A 21,413-nucleotide genomic window follows, 5' to 3' on the forward strand; every position below is an offset into this window, starting at 1 on the left:
GTGAAGAATCAGGTGAGAAAATACGAATGAAACGTTAAATTTAGCAATGAACTTCCTGGAAACTAGAGAAATCAGGAAAATGAAAATACAGGTTATACATTTCTCTTTGTTTTAAAAAGAGAAAAAGTTAAGATTATCTTCAAACATGAAATTTTAGTATCTTGTTATAGAATAAATGTATTTCATGGATTCTTCACAAGCAACTTAGAGAACATGAAGTAAATGTCTTTGATTATAACTTTGCAAAAGCTAACAAAATAGTATGTAAATGAGCACGTCTCTGCCCACTCTAAAGGCTTCTGTATCATTACTCTCAAACCTCATAAAGGTCTTTCTTTTGGGAGTTAAAGACATGTAATTCAAGTTCTTGCTTAAAGATTCAATTATAAAGAGACAGCATTTATCAACGGAACAGAATAGAGAGTCCAGAAATGAGTCCACGCTTATATGGTCAATTAATCTACGACAAAGGAGGCAGGAATATACAATGGGGAAAAGACACTCTCTTCAATAAACGTTTCTGGAAAAACTGGACAGCTACATGCAAAAGAATGAAACGGGACCACTTTCTTACACCATACACAAAAGGAAACTCAAAACGGATTAAAGACCTAAACCTAAGACCCGAAATCATAAAACTCCTGGAAGCAAACGCAGGCAGTAAGCTCTCTGACATTGGTATTTTTTTAGATACGTCTCCTCAGGCAAGGGCAACTAAAGAAAAAACAAACTAACGGGACTACATCAAACTAAAAAGCTTTTGCACATCGAAGAAAAGCATCAACAAAATGAAGGGCAACCCACTGAATGGGAGAAGATATTTGCAAATGATATATCTGATAAGGGGTTGATATCTAGAATAGGTAAAGAACTTATACAACTCAATATTGAAAAAACAAATAGTCCAGTTAAAAAATGAGCAGAGGAACCTGAATAGATATTTTTCCAAAGAAGACATACAGATGGCCAACAGGCACATGAAAAGATGCTCAACATCTCTGATCATCAGGGAAATGCAAATCAAAACTACAATGAGATACTACCTCACTATGTCAGAATGGCTATATCAAAAAGACAAGAAATAACAAGTATTGGCAGGGATGTGGAGAAAAGGGAACCCTTGTGCTCAATTGGGGAGAATGTAAATTGGTGCAGCCACTATGAAAAACAGTATGGAGTTTCCTCAAGAAATTAAAAATAGAACTACCATATGATCCAGCAATTCCATTTCTGGGCATTTATCTGAAGAAAACAGAAACACTAACTTGAAGAGATACACGCATCCCCATGTTAATTGCAGCATTATTTAGAATAACCAAGAAATAAAAGCAACATAAGTGTCCCTTCATAGATGAATGGATAAAGAAGATGTGGTATGCAGATACCATGAAATATTATTCAGCCATAAAAAAGAATTAAATCTTGCCATGGATGGACCTAGAGAGTGTTATGTTAAGTGAAATAAGTCAGACAGAAAAAGATAAATACCATATGATTTCACCTGCATGTGGAATCTAAAAAACAAAACAAACGAACAGACAGAACAGAAACAAACTCATAGATTCAGAGAACAAACTGGTGCTTCCAGAGGGGAGGGAGGGTGAAGGAATGGGTGAAATAGCTCAAGGGGATCAAGAGGTAAAGATTTACATTTATAAAATAAATAAATCAAAGGGAAGTCATGTACAGCATAGGGAATATAATCTACAACGTTGTAATAATGTTACATGATGACAGACGGTAACTAGATCCTGTCATCATGTATAAAAATATTAAATCACTATGTTATACACCTGTAACTAATATAATATTGAATGTCAATCACACTTGAGAAAGAGTAAAATAGGAAGCTGGTCCTGTGGCCTAGAAGTTAAGTTCGGTGCACTCCTCTTCAGTGGCCCAGGTTCGGTTCCCGGGCATAGACTTATACCATTCGGCAGTGGCCGTGCTGTGGCAGCGACCCACATACATAATAGAGGAAGATTGGCACAGAGGTTAGCTCAGGGTGAATCTTCCTCAGGAAAACTAAATAAATTAATTAATTAGATAAAATAAAGTGGAAATGTTTGAACAGTTCCCACAACTGACTTTTTAAACTCTGCAAACAGAAATCACCTCAGTTCATCACACCAGTTGAACATTTAGTGCCGACATATATGTGATCTGTCTATAACTCCACTAAAAGGAAAATATTAGCCCTCAAAACCCAGTATAGTAACTGGAACATAGTGGATATTTAATCAGTGTTTGTTGAACTGAATTAAAAAATCTAAAGGAAAATATAGTTAGCATGCCTCTAAGACTAGCAGGCGCATTTTTTTTTATCAGCTTAAAAGTACTAACACCCTGGTTGCATCTCAGTTCTAATGAATTAAAATATCTGCAGTTAGGGTTTGGAAATTTGCATTCGTACGGACCTCCCCACTAAATCTGCTGTAGATATAGGAAAAGTTTGAAGTAGAAAAGGGAAGTGGAGAATGTGGTAAAACCAAAGGCAGATGTCTTTGGACATCTGGAGGAGAGGAGGAATCCCAAAGGAAGTCTGTGCAGGTTGCAGCACTGGGTACCAGGAACCCAGGACTCTGCCGTATCGTCTCTGCTTCTCTTTCCTCATGTGTTTTCTTTTTCTCAGTCTGCAGCCAGGCTTCCTTCGCCTCCCTCCTTACATGGCTATTGTCCAGCCCCCAGGTCTGCATCACCTCAGTGCCAGACACACACACACTTAACTGAAGTTTGGGAATGGGAAACAACAGAATCCCAGGAGAGAGAGAGCTGATGGGCTAGGCTTTGGTCAGCATCCACCACTGACCTCATCCCCTCAACTTGAGGGGGTCTGGTCGCAGACTACCAACGGAACTGTCTGAGCTACCTCTGCAATTGAGAAGGAAATTCTGGGCGAAAAACAATGCTGTGATTGGATCCACCCAAGGACATCTGCTATCCCATAGTTTAAGGGACAAGCATGGAGGGGTCATCCCAAGACATTTCCTCTGATCCTGGAACCAAGGAAATCAGGATGCTGAAATTAACAATTCCAAAACCAAAATAATTAGAAAAGTCTTGGATGCTTAGCTGGAGGAAAAGCATCTATTAGGAGGGAGGAAAAACAAACAACCCTGAAGTCCAAACCATTGTTGGTAATATTATCTGTGTAATAGGATTCTTTGACATGATTCTGGGTCTGGATCTCAGATGTTGTGAGAGGATGGGGTTGCACAATCACTTTCTCAACACAGCTCTTTTCACCTGAGGTGGATGTGGGGATTACTTGGCTACCACGACATATGTATTCCGCAAGGATGTCCCCAGTGGAGTTGCATAGCACCCACCCCTCCACATAGCTGTAAACATTCATCTGGGGCGGGCTTGACTGAGGTCAGATTGCAGGGGAAAAGGTGACCAGAGCCCTTGAAAGGGAATAAAAAGATCTGCACAAGCAAGTTGGCCTGTATACCCAGTGCCCTAGGTAAAGCCTACAGCCCAGTCCAGCCCTGCCTTCCTGCTTGAGGCAGTGCTTCCCGAACCTCAGTGTTAAAACTGGGGTTCTGATTTAGTGAGTCTGGGATGGGCACACACCATATTTCTAGTAAATTTCCAGGTGATGCTGATACTATTGGACCATGGGCCATGCGTTGAGCATCAAAGCTTTAGGGAACATACGTGGGTAACCTGAAAGAGCTCAATTAACAATATTTGAGACCCTTTTCCCTGTGGAACAGACCCTAACAAGACAGACTCCTTTCCTCAACAATTGCACCAACCTCCTCTCACACATCACATCAATCATTCACCACAGCTGGTCTCTAGTTCTACTAAGGACAATAGAGTTAGTATACTCCTCTTTTCATTAGCGGCTCTGCAGTAGAACACGAGGCAGGCCTGGAGAGAGAAGGGAGAGGCAGAAAGAGGCAGGAGAGCAAGCAGCAGGCAGCAAGCTGGGCCACAAAAGAACACAGGAATTAACAATCTCAAGTCACCGTAAGAAATATCAGGAGACAAAAATTGCTAAAAAAGACTGAAAAATGCTAGTAAAATGAATGGGACATGAGATCATTATAATTTGGGGATATTAATACAAAGAGGTTAGTGAATATGAGACATACCCATTAAATCTACAGCAAAGCATCTAATTAAACCTGTGAGCCAGAGAGCTCCAGAAAAATTTCTAGGAAACATAGAATTATAATTGCAAACTAATTACATTAATATGAAAAATGACACTGATATTCTCTTTATTTAATAGCCACCATTGTTGTTTTATGTCACTGAACATTGCAGTAAGTATCCAGCACTTCATGGTTCCTTCTCAATCTATATGTCCAATATTACTTTTCAATTAAGATCTTAATATCGTCAATCAAGAGTTCTTCCAATAGGTTGCTATATTGGAATTCTATGGAATTGTATTGGAATTGTATGACGTGTTGCTACTTGAAGAACTCAATCAAAAATTCTAGATTTACCGTTGGAGCAGATAACTCAAACTTGCAGCCCAGCTTAATCTGATGGGCAAAACTTTTCTGTTTATATATGTTGTCACAAAAATTCCTGAACAGGAATGCCTTTAGATAGGCCACGCACTGTAGAATTGACCACAGTTCACAGGTCAGATGGCAACTTAGTGCACTGACCTGCCTGGATTCTGAATATATTTCGGTTTGCAACCCCCGTATTCAGTATCTTAAGAAGATAAGTTCTCCTTCCCATTGGTCATGAAAACATGAGTAATTTTCATATTTGTGTTTAGATGTAAAGTTAATTCTCTGAGGGGTTGACTGCAAGGAGCTTAATATTTACAAGGGGATATAGGGAACATATAAAAACAACCATCAGATACAGTGGAGCATAATAACCACTATCAGAGAGGCAATAAACAAGGTTTCTGAGAGCACAGAGAAAGCAAGCTCAGGACAGTTTTCTCCAAAGAGCTCTCTTGGCTGACTGTTGAAGAAGGGACAGAACTTCACAGTTAGAACGACCTGGAAGTCTGGGTGTGGGATGGTGGAGAGGGAAGAGATAGAGTAAAGTCCCAGATGTGGGAAAATACAGGGCATCATCGCGGAAGAGCAAGAAACTGGAACAAAGTGGGCATGCAAAACAGTAACAGGAAAAAAGGGGAGACATCTTGTTAGAGCAAAATGTCATTCTATTGCAGTTCTCATCGGCTCCATGCTCCCTCTCTCTTTCATCTGAGAGCAATGCAGCTATTAAACACCAACATCTGGGCCTGCTTATTTGTATTCTGGTCCTAATTATTACCCTCTCATCGAGGCTGAAGCCCTCCTGATCAGGGTCTTCTTTGGATCCTTGTTCGTGAGGAAGCGTCACACAACTCCTGTTAATCAATCCCACCAAGCCCCTCCCCTCCATGTGCTGGGCCCCAGCCTCCTCACTCGCTGCTCAGGCTTGAGTCTGTTTGGCTCTGCCTCTCCTCTAAGCTGTGCCAGCCCAGGACCCAGCACGCCCAAGTCCCCACGGCATGGGCATTCACTGTCTCGTGGAGCCAAGGCACTGACTTCTAACTGATTACTATCCCTTTCCTCCAGCCACTTCCAATCAAACCTGTGGGGTTTTCCTATTTCTGATAATGATTCCTTTATCTCACAGTCACCCAATTAAACAACAAAACCTAAAAACCACTGGATCATGTCCTCTTTTATCCGCCAAATCCTCATGCTTTTTCCTCTCTATTCCTTCACTCCCTGGATGTCAGACCCTTAGCACCCAAAGACTCTCATATCTGACCCCACTCCACTGGTTCCTGTCTCTCCATCCTGTCCTCAGCAGTGTGACCACTTCAAGTTCTGCACGCACATCTGGTGGTAGTAGTGTTCTTGAAGCTGAAATGGCTCCTCATTTTCCAAACTCAGTTCATCACTGCTCTTCAGGAACCTTCTCCCGACTCCTCATTGATTGTTTTCACCCTCCTAACTTCTATATGCAATCTACCTCACATTGTTTCATATGTCTTTATTTTCATACTCTTTTCTGTTATTTCACATTTGTTCATTATGTCTTTTCAATTAGAGTAGCGTCATGATTTTTGTTTTTTTGTTTTGTTTTAGTACCATTTGAAGAGTCCAACATGATTTGGAATATGGCATAAGCATTTTGTAAATAGTTATTGAATAATGAATTAGAGAAAGAGTTTCAGTAGTGAACAGCTAGAAGAGATTGAAATAGTTAAGCGAAAGATGCTGGACAAAGTAGAGCCACAGTGCAAACTTACCAGAGAAGACGCTGGGTATCTTGGAAAGAAAGCTTTTGACAGTACGGATGGGAATTCCATTTTTTTCATCTTGCATGCGTGCTATGACGTCTTCCATCTAAATAACAATAATAACATAATTAAAACCTTTTATAAATTGAACTTTTGAGAAAAACCAATTATAACAATTTTGACACCAGTTTTTTCCAACTAAGAATAACGCCATCTAGATGCCTTTCTACACTTTGTCACATTAATATTTTTAGTTTGGTTAAAAGATAATAGAGAAAACAGCAAGAAAAGTGGCCATTTTAGAGTCCATTAAGCTGTTAAGGGGAATTTTGTGCTTTGAATATTGCCTCTCTCCTAGTTTCACACTTTTTGGTTACAAAGTTTGAGATAAATGAGTGTTTATTTTTGAAGTTGTCAGAAACCATTTTCACAGCAAAATTCATACTTCATTAATATTATCTCTACTGAACTCAGTGAGAAAGAAAATGGAAAACTTAAAAGCCTCTGCTTGGATTTCCTCTTCAAGCAAGAGAGTTTCAGTGTTTTGGTTTAGGTTAAACTTGTAAAACCTGCCTAGGAATCAAGACTGATTGCCACATTGCTGCTTCTCCTTCCCAGGCCTTTACTGAGGTATGATAGGAAATACGCATGCACACATACATGCATAATACAGTGAATAGCCCTCTGCCCAGTTAGCGGATTCCACGGTATCTAGCCTTCTCTCAATCTGGTTGATACACTTGCTTTTGCTTTTTGAAAAATTGTCACAGTTTTAAAGGGCTGTGCTTTCCAAAGTCTAATATGGAATTTAGTTCTGAATAATATTCATTGACATCATAGCCTCAGACTTTCCTTGTGTGCTTCTAAACTGTGGTGCACATATATGCACAAACACATGCACATTGGTAGAATAGAACTCAACATCCATTCCTTATTTATTCATTGCACAAACAGTTACTGATCACTGACTCTAGACCAGATTCATCACTGAGCATTATGACATGAAAATGAATACAATACAATTCCTGCCCTCAAAAAATTCACAGTTAATATTGAAAACAATGCTGAAATTTGAGTAAGATTTGTAGTTTAGTTAATAGCATGGTACCAATTTCATTTTCCTGATTAGGATAATTATGCTAGAAAAATATAAGAGGTTAACATTAGGGTATATGGGAATTCTCTGTACTATTTTTGCATTATTTCTGTGTCTCAAATTATTCCAAAATAAAAAGTTAAAAAATCACAGTCTAAACTTTATATTAATGACTTATCCAATTCTCATCAACACAGCTTCAGAATGCTTTTCAACTAAGAAACATATTTGCCTGGATAAGTATTATGTAATTTATTAGCATGAGAAATAACTGGGATGTGAGGAGAAAGAGTTTGAGAGTAAGATAGGTCTGCATCTGACCCTTGGCTCTTCTCCTTATCATCCATGTTACTTGGAGCAAGTTACGTGACCTCTCCGAGGCTTAGTTTTCTCATCTGTAAAATGTGATAATAGTATTTATAGTATCTCCTTCACAGTGTTCTTGGGGTTGGGTTGGGGCTGAGGTGGGATAAAGTATTTTAAGGTTAAATGATACAGCATACATAAAGCACAGAATGTAAATGGACAATCAACATTGGACGTTAAATGTCCATGCACACCCCTAATACTTGGGGATGCTTATCCTGCCTCCTTTATGTTTCCTTTTCATGTGGAGGGAGCACCATTAGCCTAATCCTGCTGCCTCTTTCTGCCCCCTGACTCATTCCACTTCAAGGAGGGGGACTGACTTATCAGGTAGAAGAGTTAGGAATGAGGAATTGGCCTGTAGGGTCCATCCTTTTTCTTTTCTTTCTTTTAATTATTTTATTGAAGTCATATTGGCTTATAACATTGTGTAAATTTCAGGTGTACATCACTATATTTCAGTTTCTGTAAAGACTGTATCGTGTTCACCACTAACAGTCCAGTTTTTCTCTGTCACCATAGATATGTGACCCTTTACCCCTTTCACCTTCCCCCATCCCCTTCCCTTCTGGGAGCCACTAATCTGTTCTCTTTATCCATGTGTTTGTTTATCTCTCACATATAAGTGAAATCATATGGTATTTGTCTTTCTCCATCTGACTTATTTCACTCAGCATAATACCCTCAAGTTTCATCCATGTTGCTGCAATTGGCACAATTTTGGGTTTTTTTATGGCTGAGTAGTATTCCATTGTATATACACACCACATCTTCTTTATCCATTCATCCATTGATGGGCAGTTGGGTTGTTTCCAAGTCTTGGCCTTTGTGAATAATGCTGTGATGAACTGTGCATATACCTTTGTGAATTATTGATTTCATGTTCTTTGGACAAATACCCGGTAGTGGAATTGCTGGATCACATGGCATTTCTGTTTTTAATATTTTGAGAAATCTCTCTACTGTTTTCCATAGTGGATACATCAGTTTGCCTGCCCACCAGCAGTGTATGAGGGTTCCTTTTTCTCCACACCCTCTCCAACACTTGTTATTTCTTGTCTTGTTAATTATAGCCATTCTGACAGATGTGAGGTGATATCTCACTGTAGTTTTGATTTACATTTCCCTAATAATTAGCCCATTCCTTTTCTATCGGGAAGCCCACTTCCAACTTTGCTGATCTGGAGAGGCCTGCCCAAGTGGGTGGGTGGGTCTGTTCAGATTGGGCGTCAGGACTAAAGCTGGCATGTGCACAAACTCTCTTCAATAATAGCTTTATCAGTGATCAAGGTGACCCTGTGAGCCCTCTGCCTTACTCTTCGGCTGTGTTTCTCGATTGGTTTCAAATTCAGGTAGAAAAGGAAGTTTTCTCTTTATCAGGCCCCCAAACACCCCCAAAATAACAAATTCCCCACTTCTTTTTATGTAATAAAGATATCTCATCTAAGTACAGAAACATGAAAATAGATACATTTTTGTGACTTTTTATTTTGTCACTATTTGCCCTTCACTCACCTGACACAATGTTCAGAAATGAAGAATAAGCTGCTTTGCCTTGCCTGGTATCAGCCTGTAAGCCCTTGTATTATCAGCTTAATGGTTTAAAGCAGGCCGGATCAGACAGACATGGAAACCTCTCTGACTCCCACTTTAATCACCTCAGCACCCCGGGGAGTGGCAACAATCACCTCTGGTTGGGGGCTGGATTAGGGGGCACCGCTACGCATTGAAGAGTTTCCTCTGCAAAGGCACCCACCTCTCAGTTCATTGAATCCAGAAGGAGCAAGATTAGGAATCTGGGAATTGAAAGAGACCTTTGTGGTTGTTTTTCAAATCTTCCATTTTTTCAGAGCTATAACTGCCACAACCGAAAAACATTTAAACTCCACGTAAACATAGGATTTGTGTTCTAGACTGAAAATGTGATCCTAGAAATGTATTCAGCTGTTTTTATCTTTATTCAGATGTGATTTATCCGTGAACCTTACCATGGCCTAGAATGAGCAAAAAACAAACCAAAGAACAAAATAAAACAAAAATGAAAGCAAAGAAAAAAAAATGTGGTTTCTAAAAGCTCAAGTCAATCACAAAGTCCACATATAAACCATCCGCTTTATTTACTGACGCTCCCTTAAACATTCACTCAGACTCTATCGATTATTATAGTAAGCATGGCTTTAACATACTTGATTATCTGCTTTCCCACTGTTAGCAACAGCAAACTGGATGAGAAGGAGAACACTAAAAGCAGACCAACTAGTAGAGCGAGCTGGACAGAAATAGGGATGAGAGCCTATAAAAAGTAACTTCAATAAATGGTAAAATCTTTGGGACAATTTAATTTAAGGTCAAAAGATTCAGATATCTCAAGCATCCCTAAAGATGATGCACACACACACATCTATCTGTCAATTATCTATCTATTTTCATAAGGATGGCACTGGGCTGTAAAGGGTTAGAGTGTGTTTTCACTCTCATAAGGCTCTTTCTGAGGGTCAGGACACTCTGAGCATGGGAAAACAAAACACAGGACTGTAGACAGGGCAGCTGGGCATGCCTCGAGTCACTGAGGCTCTCTCTGAGTCTTACTTTCTTCACCCTTAAAATAAGAGGTTAGAAGAAGATGATCTGTAAGATTTCTTCTAGCTACAAAATTATTGACATCTGAAAATAATCATCAGCGTTCAGAACTAGGTAAATTTCCTTACTTAAGCCAAAGAGCCAATTCCCTCTCAGAGACAAACAGAAGAACCTGTTAAATTGAACAAGACTTTTACAAATACATTTGCTTCCAACTGTCAGCAGACTTTAATTTCAATGCAAAGAGTAGAATGATTAAAGCGTACGTTTAGGCCAGTCAGATCTGAGTGTGAATCCTACTGTGCTACTTACAAGCTATATGAACAGGTATGTTACTTTATCAGTCTAAGACTCAATTTTCTCATCTGTAAGATGAAGATAATAATAATACTATATATCTTATCATGGGTGAGGATTAACGAAACAACGTTAATTAAATGTTTACCATGATACCGCCATCATCATCATCACCATCATCTTCATCACCATCACCATCATCCTCATCAACATAAGTTTCTTCTCTCATCACTCTACTAGGAAGCCACAGATCCTTTCTTTCTTTTACAATCTAGCTGGCAAAGACAGCTGTGGTCACATGTCAAATATTTATTAGAAGCAACAAACTGTCGCTCATAAAGTAGACAGAGACACCCGTGGGCAAGTTCTCTCTTAGATTTCCTGTAGAAGACTGGTTTTATGTTATCCCCTGAAGATAGGGGATTTGATTAAAAGAAATGTCAAGAAGAATATTTTTGCATATAAGCAAGGACTATGTAAACTAAACAAAAATAGTATTTAGAAGAAAGGGGGAAATGAGATTGCATCCATTTTTGGCAAAATGAAAATGTCTCTGCTCTCATATTTTCTTGATGAATTTGCCCCTTGAAGTTCTTTAGAAGATCAAAAAATTGAATTGAGATTGAGTACTCTTTGCCAAAGTAATCTTTTTTCTATGAAAACTTATTCTCTATATGTGATAAAAGTGAAACAATTGTCTCTTGCAAAGTAGTTTTGAGAATATCTATGGCTCAATTTGTTCAAAACTTTTTTATACCTCTGTTACAGAACGCTTCACATTTTAGTTACTATTACTATCTTATAATCATCTGTTTTCCCTTAGATGTGAACTTTTTGAGGAAAGAAATCTCACCTTACCCATTTTTGTATTGCTAATATATAAAGTGCCTGGCCCATAAGAGAGACTCAAGAAAAAGGGGGCGGTGGTGGGGGAGAATGTTGAATTTTTGTTTACTGCACGTATTTGATTTTCCTGAGAGACCCAAAGCATAAGTACCAGTTAAATTCATTTAAGATTTTATCTTGAGATGTTTGAAATGCTTTTTTTCTTTTGATCTAACATTTGGTGAAAAAATAGGCTGACTCAGAAATAGTGGAACAGACAGTCTCAATGTACTATAAGCTAACACATTCTTATTCTTTCTGTTCCATTCAATGCAGGGAGTTTATTAGAGCAATTTCTTATTTCAAAACATGAGAGTAGGAGCTGGCCCAATGGCATAGTGGTTAAGTATGTACACTCTGCTTTGGAGGCCTGAGGTTTGCAGGTTCAGATCCTGGGCATGCACCTACACGCCACTCATCAAGCCACGCTGTGGTGGCGTCCCACATAAAGCATAGGAAGATTGGCACAGATGTTAGCTCAGAAGCAATCTTCCTCAAGGAAAAAGAGGAAGATTGGTAATAGATGTTATCTCAGGGACAATCTTCCTCACACAAAAAATAAACAAATAAACAAAAAACATGAGGATAAATCAGTGGCTGCTTATGAGGCTGTCTTTCTGCTTGCAGATATGACACTCAAGTTCACCGTCATGTGTAAGCTCTCAGGATGAACTATTGATGGAGCTATTGAACTCCAATACACTGCTCTTTTCTCAGGAATTCATAATTAGCTTTTCCTTTGGCATAGTTTAGATGTCACTTCAATGCTTGTGATGCATTTCAAACATCACTCTGGTTAAACATTCCCCACCTGCACACTCAGAGGAATGAAAGCGAGAGCTCATGATGCAGGTGCATCTTTGAGGAGAGTTCTTAATTACTCAAGAGGGGCCCGCCAGACAGGGGACTCCCACATACTGATGAAAACAAAATCACTGCCTTGACATCTTTCTAGTTCCCTAATGTTCTAGACAGTGATGGAAGTTTAATTAAATTTACTTGTAGCTGTATTTGCCAGAACTTTATCATAATATCAGTATTATTGATTTCATTAAGCCGATAGCTTTACAGAGACACCCTGATCGTAGACGAAGCATTCATATAAAGTAGAGTGAAAACATTTTGTACTCTGCAGTTCTGAAAGAGAAATGAATCAATCAAAATTTCAAAGGAAGTTTTCCAACAGCCTATTGTAACCCACCACTAAGCACAGGCATTTGGAAATATAAATGAGACTGAACAGACGAATTGAGTGGAATTTTTCCTATGTACACATACTTTCAAATTATTGTGTGCAACCATCATTTTAAATGCTAGCTGTGAAAATGGGAGGAATGATCACTAATTGCTGTCTGGATTTCTTAGGCAATTAGGTGGTGGCAGGTACTGCATAATTTAAATCTGCCTATAATTCTTCCTTCAGGAAGCCTTTCTAAGGCGGAACATCATTTGCACTTCTGAATTCAGTGTGAGAGCAGAGAAAGCAGAGTCGCCTCTAATAAAGGTTAAATAAGAATAATGAGATTACAATTTGTGACCCAAACTGTTTTCTGCAGCAAAAATTCAGTTAAAGCTGTTTCTGATTGATATGAACTTCCCCCATGCTGTAGATGATGATAGTATCTTCACTCAGAATTAATTACTATTTTCATACGAAAAAGCTACCATTTTCATGAATAATTATGACTAAAAATATAAACTGGTAAAATCTAGTTACATGTAACTCTGTCCTCGTTCATCTTGAATATAGATTTACTTTTTCAAAAGCGATAACATCGAGATTTTATGATTTTGTGATTTTCCAGAAGTAGAGGAAGATTTTTTTCTGATTCATGAACGTTTTTTGTTTGTTTTTAACTAAAGCATTTCTCTCATCCATCTCAAGGAATATGACTTTTACTCTAAATAATAAACTATGCTCATTGCATTTCTTAGGATTATTTGGGTTACAAGTGACAGAATCATAACTTAAATTGGCACAAACAAGGACATGCGTTGTGAGCATCGTGGAATGTTTGTGTAACTCCAAGTTCAGAGTGTGAGTGGGTCTCAGGCATGGCTGAGGCAGACACTCCCTCTGTACTTCATTTTGGCTCCCCTTCTTGTGTCTGTCTCACTTTTCTCCTCAGCCCAGAAGCTTCTCTTAGTTCTCCAAAGCCAGGAGCAGGAAACATGGCTGCCCCTGCCTTCTGAGCTTTATAGTTTATAATCCGAGAACCCAGGGAGAAACTGCTCCTCCCTCTCATTCCCATACCCGAAATTTGAGCCAAAACTCTGCTTTATAGTGCTGCCGGAAGTGTGAAGGATGGAGTTGAAAGGGGTGCTTGGCAGACAAAACAATGGTGTTCACTCCAGCTTTATTCAAGACAGAAAATCTATTGAAAGGCAGAGGGGTAGGATCGTATAGTAGGAAAAAAAATGTAAGCTGTCTGGTGGGGGGAGAGAGAGGCTGTTAATAACAAGAGAGAACCAAAGAAAGACAAAACTTGATGTGGAGAAGGACCTTGGGAAAGACAAGCAAATAAACTGGAGGAGTTTTCACAGCTACAAAAAAGAAAGAGGGAAATAAGTGACCTGAGAAGCCACTTGGCTAGTCTACATGGAGTCTTGGCCATGGTAGTATTTGCCCATGAAGCAGAAAACCCCAAGGGTGTTAAATACATATGATGGAGTAACTTAGGTTTGCAGAATTTATTTCGTTCCTGTGAGGTGTCACTTGTTTAACTTTCAAAAGGAGCCTGATGGCTAATCTCTACTGCAGTCAGAGTTCAAGTAGCACAGTTGTCAATGTCTCCTGAAATATCAGAGAAAGGCTTCATGGGAAAGATCAGAGTAAGCTGAGCCTAGAGGGTAGGCAGATAAAGAGACGGAAAGAGAAGGAGCATGCAGAACATGCGAATACCTTAATCAATTGCTTCATCCTCGCCTTCAGGATGGGAATGAGCAAGACTCTTGCTTAGGATGATGAATGGTATTGGAACACTTCCTCTCCTGCTGCCCTCCATCCAACTATTTTAATCTCTCTGAAAGGTGCCTTGTAAGTGACTCGCAAACCCATTTCCACCTTTGTCATCAACCTAGTTCATGCATAGCCTGTGATAAATAAATTAAAAGCAATAGGATACATTGGAGCATATGAGGAAGGAATTTGGTTTAAACCTAATTCGGCTTGACCTTGTTTTTCCAAAAGGGCCTGGCGTGGCCAGTTGGGCCTGCATTGCACATCTGGTTTAAATATATACCATGCCGCAAACACAAGAATGATGCCCTCAAAGATAGGGATGTAGCTTCCCCCTATATCAGCATTTCTTGAAGGATAAGCATCCCTTCCTGGGAGCTAAGGATTAATTACCAACCTGCTGTACTCACCTTGTGACCACTGACCTGCTGACCACTGATCTGCTGTGCCAGCTAAACATCTTGTTACAATTGTAAATGGGACATTCCTGTCATATGTGATGTGTGCTCTTTGTTCCAAGATGGTATATAACCAGTCTGTATACCCCACCTCTTTGGTGCCCTTCCTTCCTTGGGGAAGGAAGGCCCTGGGCTACTCCTCAGATCTGGCTCAGAATAAACTCACCCCAACTTTGAATTTCAGATTGGTTATGGATTATTTGCATCGACACCTGCTTGACATCCTCTCTGCAATGGACTCCTATTTGCACTCATATCAGTCCACTCAGTTGATGAATCCCAAAATTAATTCAGGAACAAGTCTGAAGATTTCATTTCTTGTTAAAAATTTTGATTGACCTGAAAATCCTATGAATTCTCTGTAAGCTAAATGACTATTCAAATTCCTCCATAGTAAGATCCGAAACGATCATACCACCTTATAAAGTCTCACTCTACCTCATGCTCCAAACATGATCAGGCTCACCTTCTCACATCCTATTCCTTCTGTCAGTTATGTCCTCCTTCTTTTCCTGTCTCAGGCTGAGGAAACCCAATTATACGCCTAGGACCACTTCAAAGTTTCCTTTCTGACTGAAGTCTCCCCTAATCCTGTCTCCTACTCTCTCATTCCAAATGAATATAATCAAAGCTCCTTTTGAACTCACAGATAAACCTATTTGTAATTCTTTTTTGATATTTACTCCCACTTTACTTTATATGACTCACATATAAGTTAACTTGATACCTATTTATCATTCCCTTTAGATTATAAATGTTTTCCTAATTTGCTATCTGGGCATGGACCATGAGGATTTGGGAGTGGAGGTCCTCTATTTTTTACATTATATATTTCTGTGCTGTTTGTGTGTTTTTTGGTATTTTTTTTTAAGCCATGAGCATGTATTACCTTTATAATTAATTCTTTTGTTAAAATGTGGATTATTTGAGAATTCTCATTTTAATAGCATTAAAATATTGTACAAGTCCTTTATTCAAACATCCATTGTCACATATTTGGGGGTCAAATGTCCCCAACTGCCTCTTTCCTGTGTGTAAACCTTCTGTACAATTGCCAGTGGGCTTCAGCAACTGAACTGGTCTACCTAGAAATTACCTTTATGTTCATCTTTTAAATTCAGAGCTAATGGACTAAATTGTTTACATTATTTTTAAATTAATCACACCTCATTATAGCCCTGGTAGACAGAATCAATAATCTGATCACCAGCCCTCTCTCAGGAGAGACCAAACTCCTGGTAAGTGAAAAGTGTTTTTATGAACGTTCTCATTGATGCAGGTGTCTGATTTTGGATGAACTCTTCTATTTTAGCTTCGGGAATTAACTTGAAAGTCAGCAACCTTCAGGATTTAACAAAGATAGACCTGTCATTTTCTTAAAATAATATTGTCAATGAATACTTAGGAAAAAAGTATCTAACGACAGTGTTGATTTGGGTGAGAGAAAAAGGTAGAAAATGCAGAATACGCCCGGGATAATAATCCTCTTAGGTTGGCAGGAAGGGCCAACGAGAGGTGCCAAGGGGCTCTCTACTGAGCATGCCACTTTAACATAGTCTCACTAAAGGCCAGAGGCTGCGCAATACTGTCACAAAGCACAGTAGTTTAACAATGGTTTTAGAATGTGAGAATTATCTAGTGTTTCAGTTCTTTGATTTAAATCTCAGCTCTTCTTCATAGCCATTTATGTCTTTGTTGTTCATAAATTCATCCAAACCTTTTTGAAGACTTTAAGTTTCCTAGCTCCTTGGTTAATAAATTCTGTATGTAAATTACCTGTTGCCTGAAGTCATAGTTCCTATGATTTAATATTTGCCCCACTCAAGTTTAAGAGAAGCCCCGTGATCTTGGAATTTTAGAATTTAGTGACTAATGCCTTCTTTATCATATCATCGTATATAAATCTATAAATTCTGATCCTCACTGCCTCATCTCTCTTTCCATGAGAAGTCGGCCCACCCTTTTGCATGGTTCTCTACGCAGTACTTCCCTCTGCAGTGCCCACCCTGCCTGATATTGATAAAGAAAAACCAGTCGATTGCTGACCATGGGGCACCACAGGCCCGTTTCCAGACAGCTGCGAAATAAATTCTCTCTGTACCTCCAACCCCTTCACACTTGGCAGGATAGGAATACACACTTCCTTCCTTCTCCCTCCTACCTTGAAAACCAGAGACTAAGAACAAACTTGTGCGATGGACTTACAGCATCTCTGTCATCCACATAAATTAATTGAGATCAACAGACTTAACTATTGGTAGAAAGAAAGCTCTCTCATCATGGTGTTTTATGATTCAGAAAATGCCACATTTGCTAAAGGCCTAGAACACTCCCGTGATTCTATAAATACCATACAAAGTTGCAAATTTCGTTCCTGGGAACTTTTAAAACAAAGGGAGCTTCCATCAGATTTCCATGACATTGTCCTTCGTCCTTCACCCTTTTGGCCAGTGATTCTCACCTGTCCTCACATGATCCTTTAGGAGAAATCCGGTCAGCTTTGTTTCCTAGGTACCTACGCTCTCAGGGATCATTATGTTTTTAAATCTTCTATTATAGTTTAAGAACGTTCATATCTACCACTCAAAGAGTGAGTGTCACCTGTGAAATATTTTTGAGCTCTTAGAAAAAGAATTACGTCCAAATTACTAGTCATTAAAGTCATCACTTGATTACAGAAAATCTGAATGGTTTCGAAAAGATCTGGATGAATTTGTGAACGGCTACGAAGGAAAGAACGAATTTAAATCAGGAGACATTATATTCATTTCAGCTGTTACGTTAAAACATAAAAGTTGTTTAACTTATAATTTGGTTTCATCACAGAGTTACCTACAAACTGGAAAATGCACTTAAGTTGACCCATCTACAGACTTATAAATACCCATATTTGTGACCAAGAACGTCATTGTACTCAAGTAGAACATTCGTGTTTAAGTAGCAGGAAAAAGAATAAAAATCTGAATGTATTTTACTCTCTCTTTTCTTCCTCTTAGCCTAATTAAAAAGTTCTCATATCATCAAGCCTACATCAGTCATTTTTTTGGCTAGAGAATAAGGTGGGTAGCAGTACAGAAATCAACCTAAAAGTAAACACAAGAATATGGATGCCATGTTTTATCATTCAGTGAAAGATAATGTCGTGCATTCATTATTTCTACTTAAGAATCTACAGAGTTTCTCAGTAAATGATCTAAAAGTTTTTCTTACAAGGTCTCTCCTCCTTGCAAAATTTTCATGCCAACGTTTGGCATAATGTGGAAACAATGTCAGGAGCACTGGAATAGAACAAGCGAGGCAGAAAGTCAGGCAAAGCTATCTATCACAATTAATTTGAACACATAAAGCTTCAAAGTTAGTAAAATGTCAAGAGACAATGGAAGACGCTATGCAGTCCAGGTCAAATGTGAAATAAGGAAATGAGGCTAAGTTTAAGACTCAGCTAGGTGGCATATTAGTTAAGTGATCTTGGGGAAGTCCCCCATTTCAAGCCTCTGTGTCTTTAAATGGAGATAATGTTACTCACAGCTCATGTTCAATGAGGATCAAATTATATATATGTATACAAGTTAGCCTGGTGGTTTGGTGGGTAAGATCTATATGTACATGACAGTGTTCCAAAAACTGTCAAATATTATTATGAATATTACCTTTAAGTCACTGAGCATGTGTCCCGGAGTCTTCTTAAGGGGAGCTGAATCCTGATTTCAGAAGATTAAGCAGTGAGTGGTAAAGTAATAAGTAGTTAAGAGAATAATGAGCTGGTCCTTTTGATCTCATACGCACTTTTTTTATCCTTTCTATCCCCTTCGCCTGGTTAGGGCTGTAAACGTGAAGTTAAGTTCTCTGAGTCCAATCACTGTCAGGGAGGCTTCATAGACAGAAAACAGTCAGGAGGTTCAAGACCGGGAGGGAAGGCGCATTCAGGAAGGAAATGTAAGAGACCAGTGTCCCCGCAGCACCGATCAAGGCAGGAATGCAGGGCAAGCCTTCCCAGTTGGGGAGAGCAGCCGCCTGCATTCACCCCACAGTGCTCTGCTTTTCCACCTGGAAACGCAAGACAGCTCTTTGCCCATTTGCTGCTTGAAGACTTTGAATCTGAACTTCCTTGCCAGGGCCCGGGAGACAGAGGTGTGAGGTCCTTTCCAGGACTGAGAACAGAGGCTTGTCCAGTGTTTTCATTCACATGCAGGTTCCCCGGGATTGGGCTCCTCTTTTGCAAAAATGCAAACGACAATGCCAAATGCAGTCATGCCCTCTCCAGTCTCCTTTGGCAACAGGGATTCTAGGAGAGAATTAAGCCCTTCAGAATATGATGTGAGTGATTATCTTCTCAATTCCCTCCAGGTTGGTAGAGGACTAGCGACGTTCCAAATGCATAGGAGAGAAGTGAATTTATCACCTACAGTGGATCCCTCAGGGGTGAGAGCCTACTGTTCTCAGCAAATTCTGGTCGAGAGCGCTGTGGTGGACAGGACCTGACTGCCAGTGCCCGCAGGGCTGTCTTTGGCGCCACAGCAATAGCTGTGCTCTGCTTCCACGGACAGGAAATGTGAGGGCTCTGGATGGAGTGTGGGCAAAAGGGCCCAGAGTACATATTTTAATGATGTGATATCAAGACCTCTTCCTTAAGTCATTTGATTTTATGACAACTTCTTTTGTGAAATGGAGCCTCAGAGATGTCTCTGGGGTGGTTTCAGCATGGTTTTACCGGGAGGGATCAAAGAACGACCTGCAGTCACGGCCACCATATATGAGCAGTGCTTGGCCTAGGTTCACCCAGCCCGCTTAGTCTAAGAATTAATACCCTGTCTGTGAGTCCCATTTAAAATTCTTTTTAAAAAAGGATTATAACCTGAAGGTAAGGGTAAAATGCTTTACAAGGGTAAAAGCATAATTATGCCAACGATGAAGGCTTATCTACTGCAGATGCACACACTAAAAATAAATATACGCATGGTGATTTGGCTATTTGCCTTACATTTCATGCTTTTCAATGTGTTAAATTGGTTTTTGCTGCTGCCTGATCTTTTGCTCTGTGTGACATTCCTCGGTTTACTTATTTCTTAGATTGATTTTTAAATTTCAGTTTCCTAGAATTCTTTTGAGATCCATGAGTAAATTGTAGAAAGGCAAAAGGAAAAGAAAATTTCCCGTTTAACTATACTTTTGCTAGTGCTGCCAATTCAAGGCATTACAGTTAAAATGGATTTTATTTTTCAGAAATATTTGAACAGCCATACTGATGTTTCCAACCCACTGAACAGTTAGCTGTAAAGAAGAGAAAATTCAATATGATTTTTCTGATTCCCCTTTTACATGTGGAAGGCTGGAGATGGGTATTTGACAAGATTCCCTCCTTCTTGCTGATCCCTCTATGAAAGAAAGCTCTCTGCACAGGGCTTAGTGCAACTATTCATTCATTCTCCTCTACTCTCAAGAGAGAAGCTAGGATGCACAGTAGACTGGTTTATGGAAGATCCCTAAGCAAAGTAGGTCCTAGCCTAGACACGTAAACGTATAACTTCTAGTCCAATATCTGATTCTTTTCTATCCCTCATGATTTTGTTTTCCCCATGGGTGCCAAGGAAATCAGAACTCCTGGCTGCCTTCTTCCTGACAATTCTCAACAATTTTATGAAAAAAATGAAAGAAAAACAAGGAGCTCGCCTTGCTTATTCCTGGACAGCCTGTGTCTGTTATCTTATAGTTAGAACATGGACGTCAGAATGTCATGGCCGACCCAGCACCATGCTCTATGGCTGACTCCAGGCTGTTCCACCGCACTAGCCAGAAAGCCTCATTTGAAACCTAATTGTGTTCCGTTGTTTTCTGAAACACATGCACTGCCTTAAAAATAGTTCAAAATACAGTAGCGTTATGACAATATATTATTATATTATTTATACGTGTGTCTAACATAATTATGGGATGTAACCACTTGTTAATGCAGGTTTGAAGGAATAGTCCTTACATCAACTACACTTCCCCTCCAGACTTTTTAAAATGTATGAAGTTTACAACCGTTAGTTCTCGGGGGTCTAATTTGCCCTGCAAAATACACCCTTACATGCAAAAAAGAGCCACATTATATAGTGTCTCACAGGCAAAAACTGTCTATTTTCCATAATCTATAGTGTTTCTTTGAATGTTATGCATATGTATAAATAACACCATTTGATGCTAAAAGCTAAGTTGCGTCCCTTGGGAAACATGAGAGGATTGACAATGCATATTGGAAATTTGTAATTTGATGATTCCTTTTTTCCGTTCATGTCTATTAAGTTATCAGTAGTTCAATTCTTAATTGTATTCCATTCAGTTCCTAAATGCATTCCATCTTCCAATGAATGCGACTAAAGCTTAGACATAAAATACTGAGGAAACAGACATAAACGCTAAAAGCATCCATTCACTTAAAAGACTGGGGAAGAGCTCAGTGTCCATTGTGCATAATTTAACCCTAGGCAGGATACATCGTTCACTGCATAGCGCCTTTCTCCTGGAAGCCAATATTCCTTATTGCAAAGTACAGTGTCACATGCTGTGTAA

At 39.3% G+C, this 21,413-nt stretch overlaps 1 protein-coding gene across 9 annotated transcripts in view; it reads right to left on the reverse strand.

The window, feature by feature from the left end:
* The window catches only part of RGS7 (regulator of G protein signaling 7), a 501,339-nt gene that overhangs the window by 268,093 nt on the left and 211,833 nt on the right, over nucleotides 1-21,413 (reverse strand). For all 9 annotated transcript variants that reach the window (XM_044762807.2, XM_044762806.2, XM_070501516.1 and 6 more), the window contains exon 3: nucleotides 6,230-6,326. In XM_044762807.2, coding sequence (XP_044618742.1) covers nucleotides 6,230-6,326 — 97 coding nt within the window. The remainder of the gene's footprint in view (nucleotides 1-6,229; nucleotides 6,327-21,413) is intronic.

This window comes from Equus asinus, chromosome 30, assembly GCF_041296235.1.
Source record: "Equus asinus isolate D_3611 breed Donkey chromosome 30, EquAss-T2T_v2, whole genome shotgun sequence".
In the NCBI taxonomy this organism is placed as follows: domain Eukaryota; kingdom Metazoa; phylum Chordata; class Mammalia; order Perissodactyla; family Equidae; genus Equus; species Equus asinus.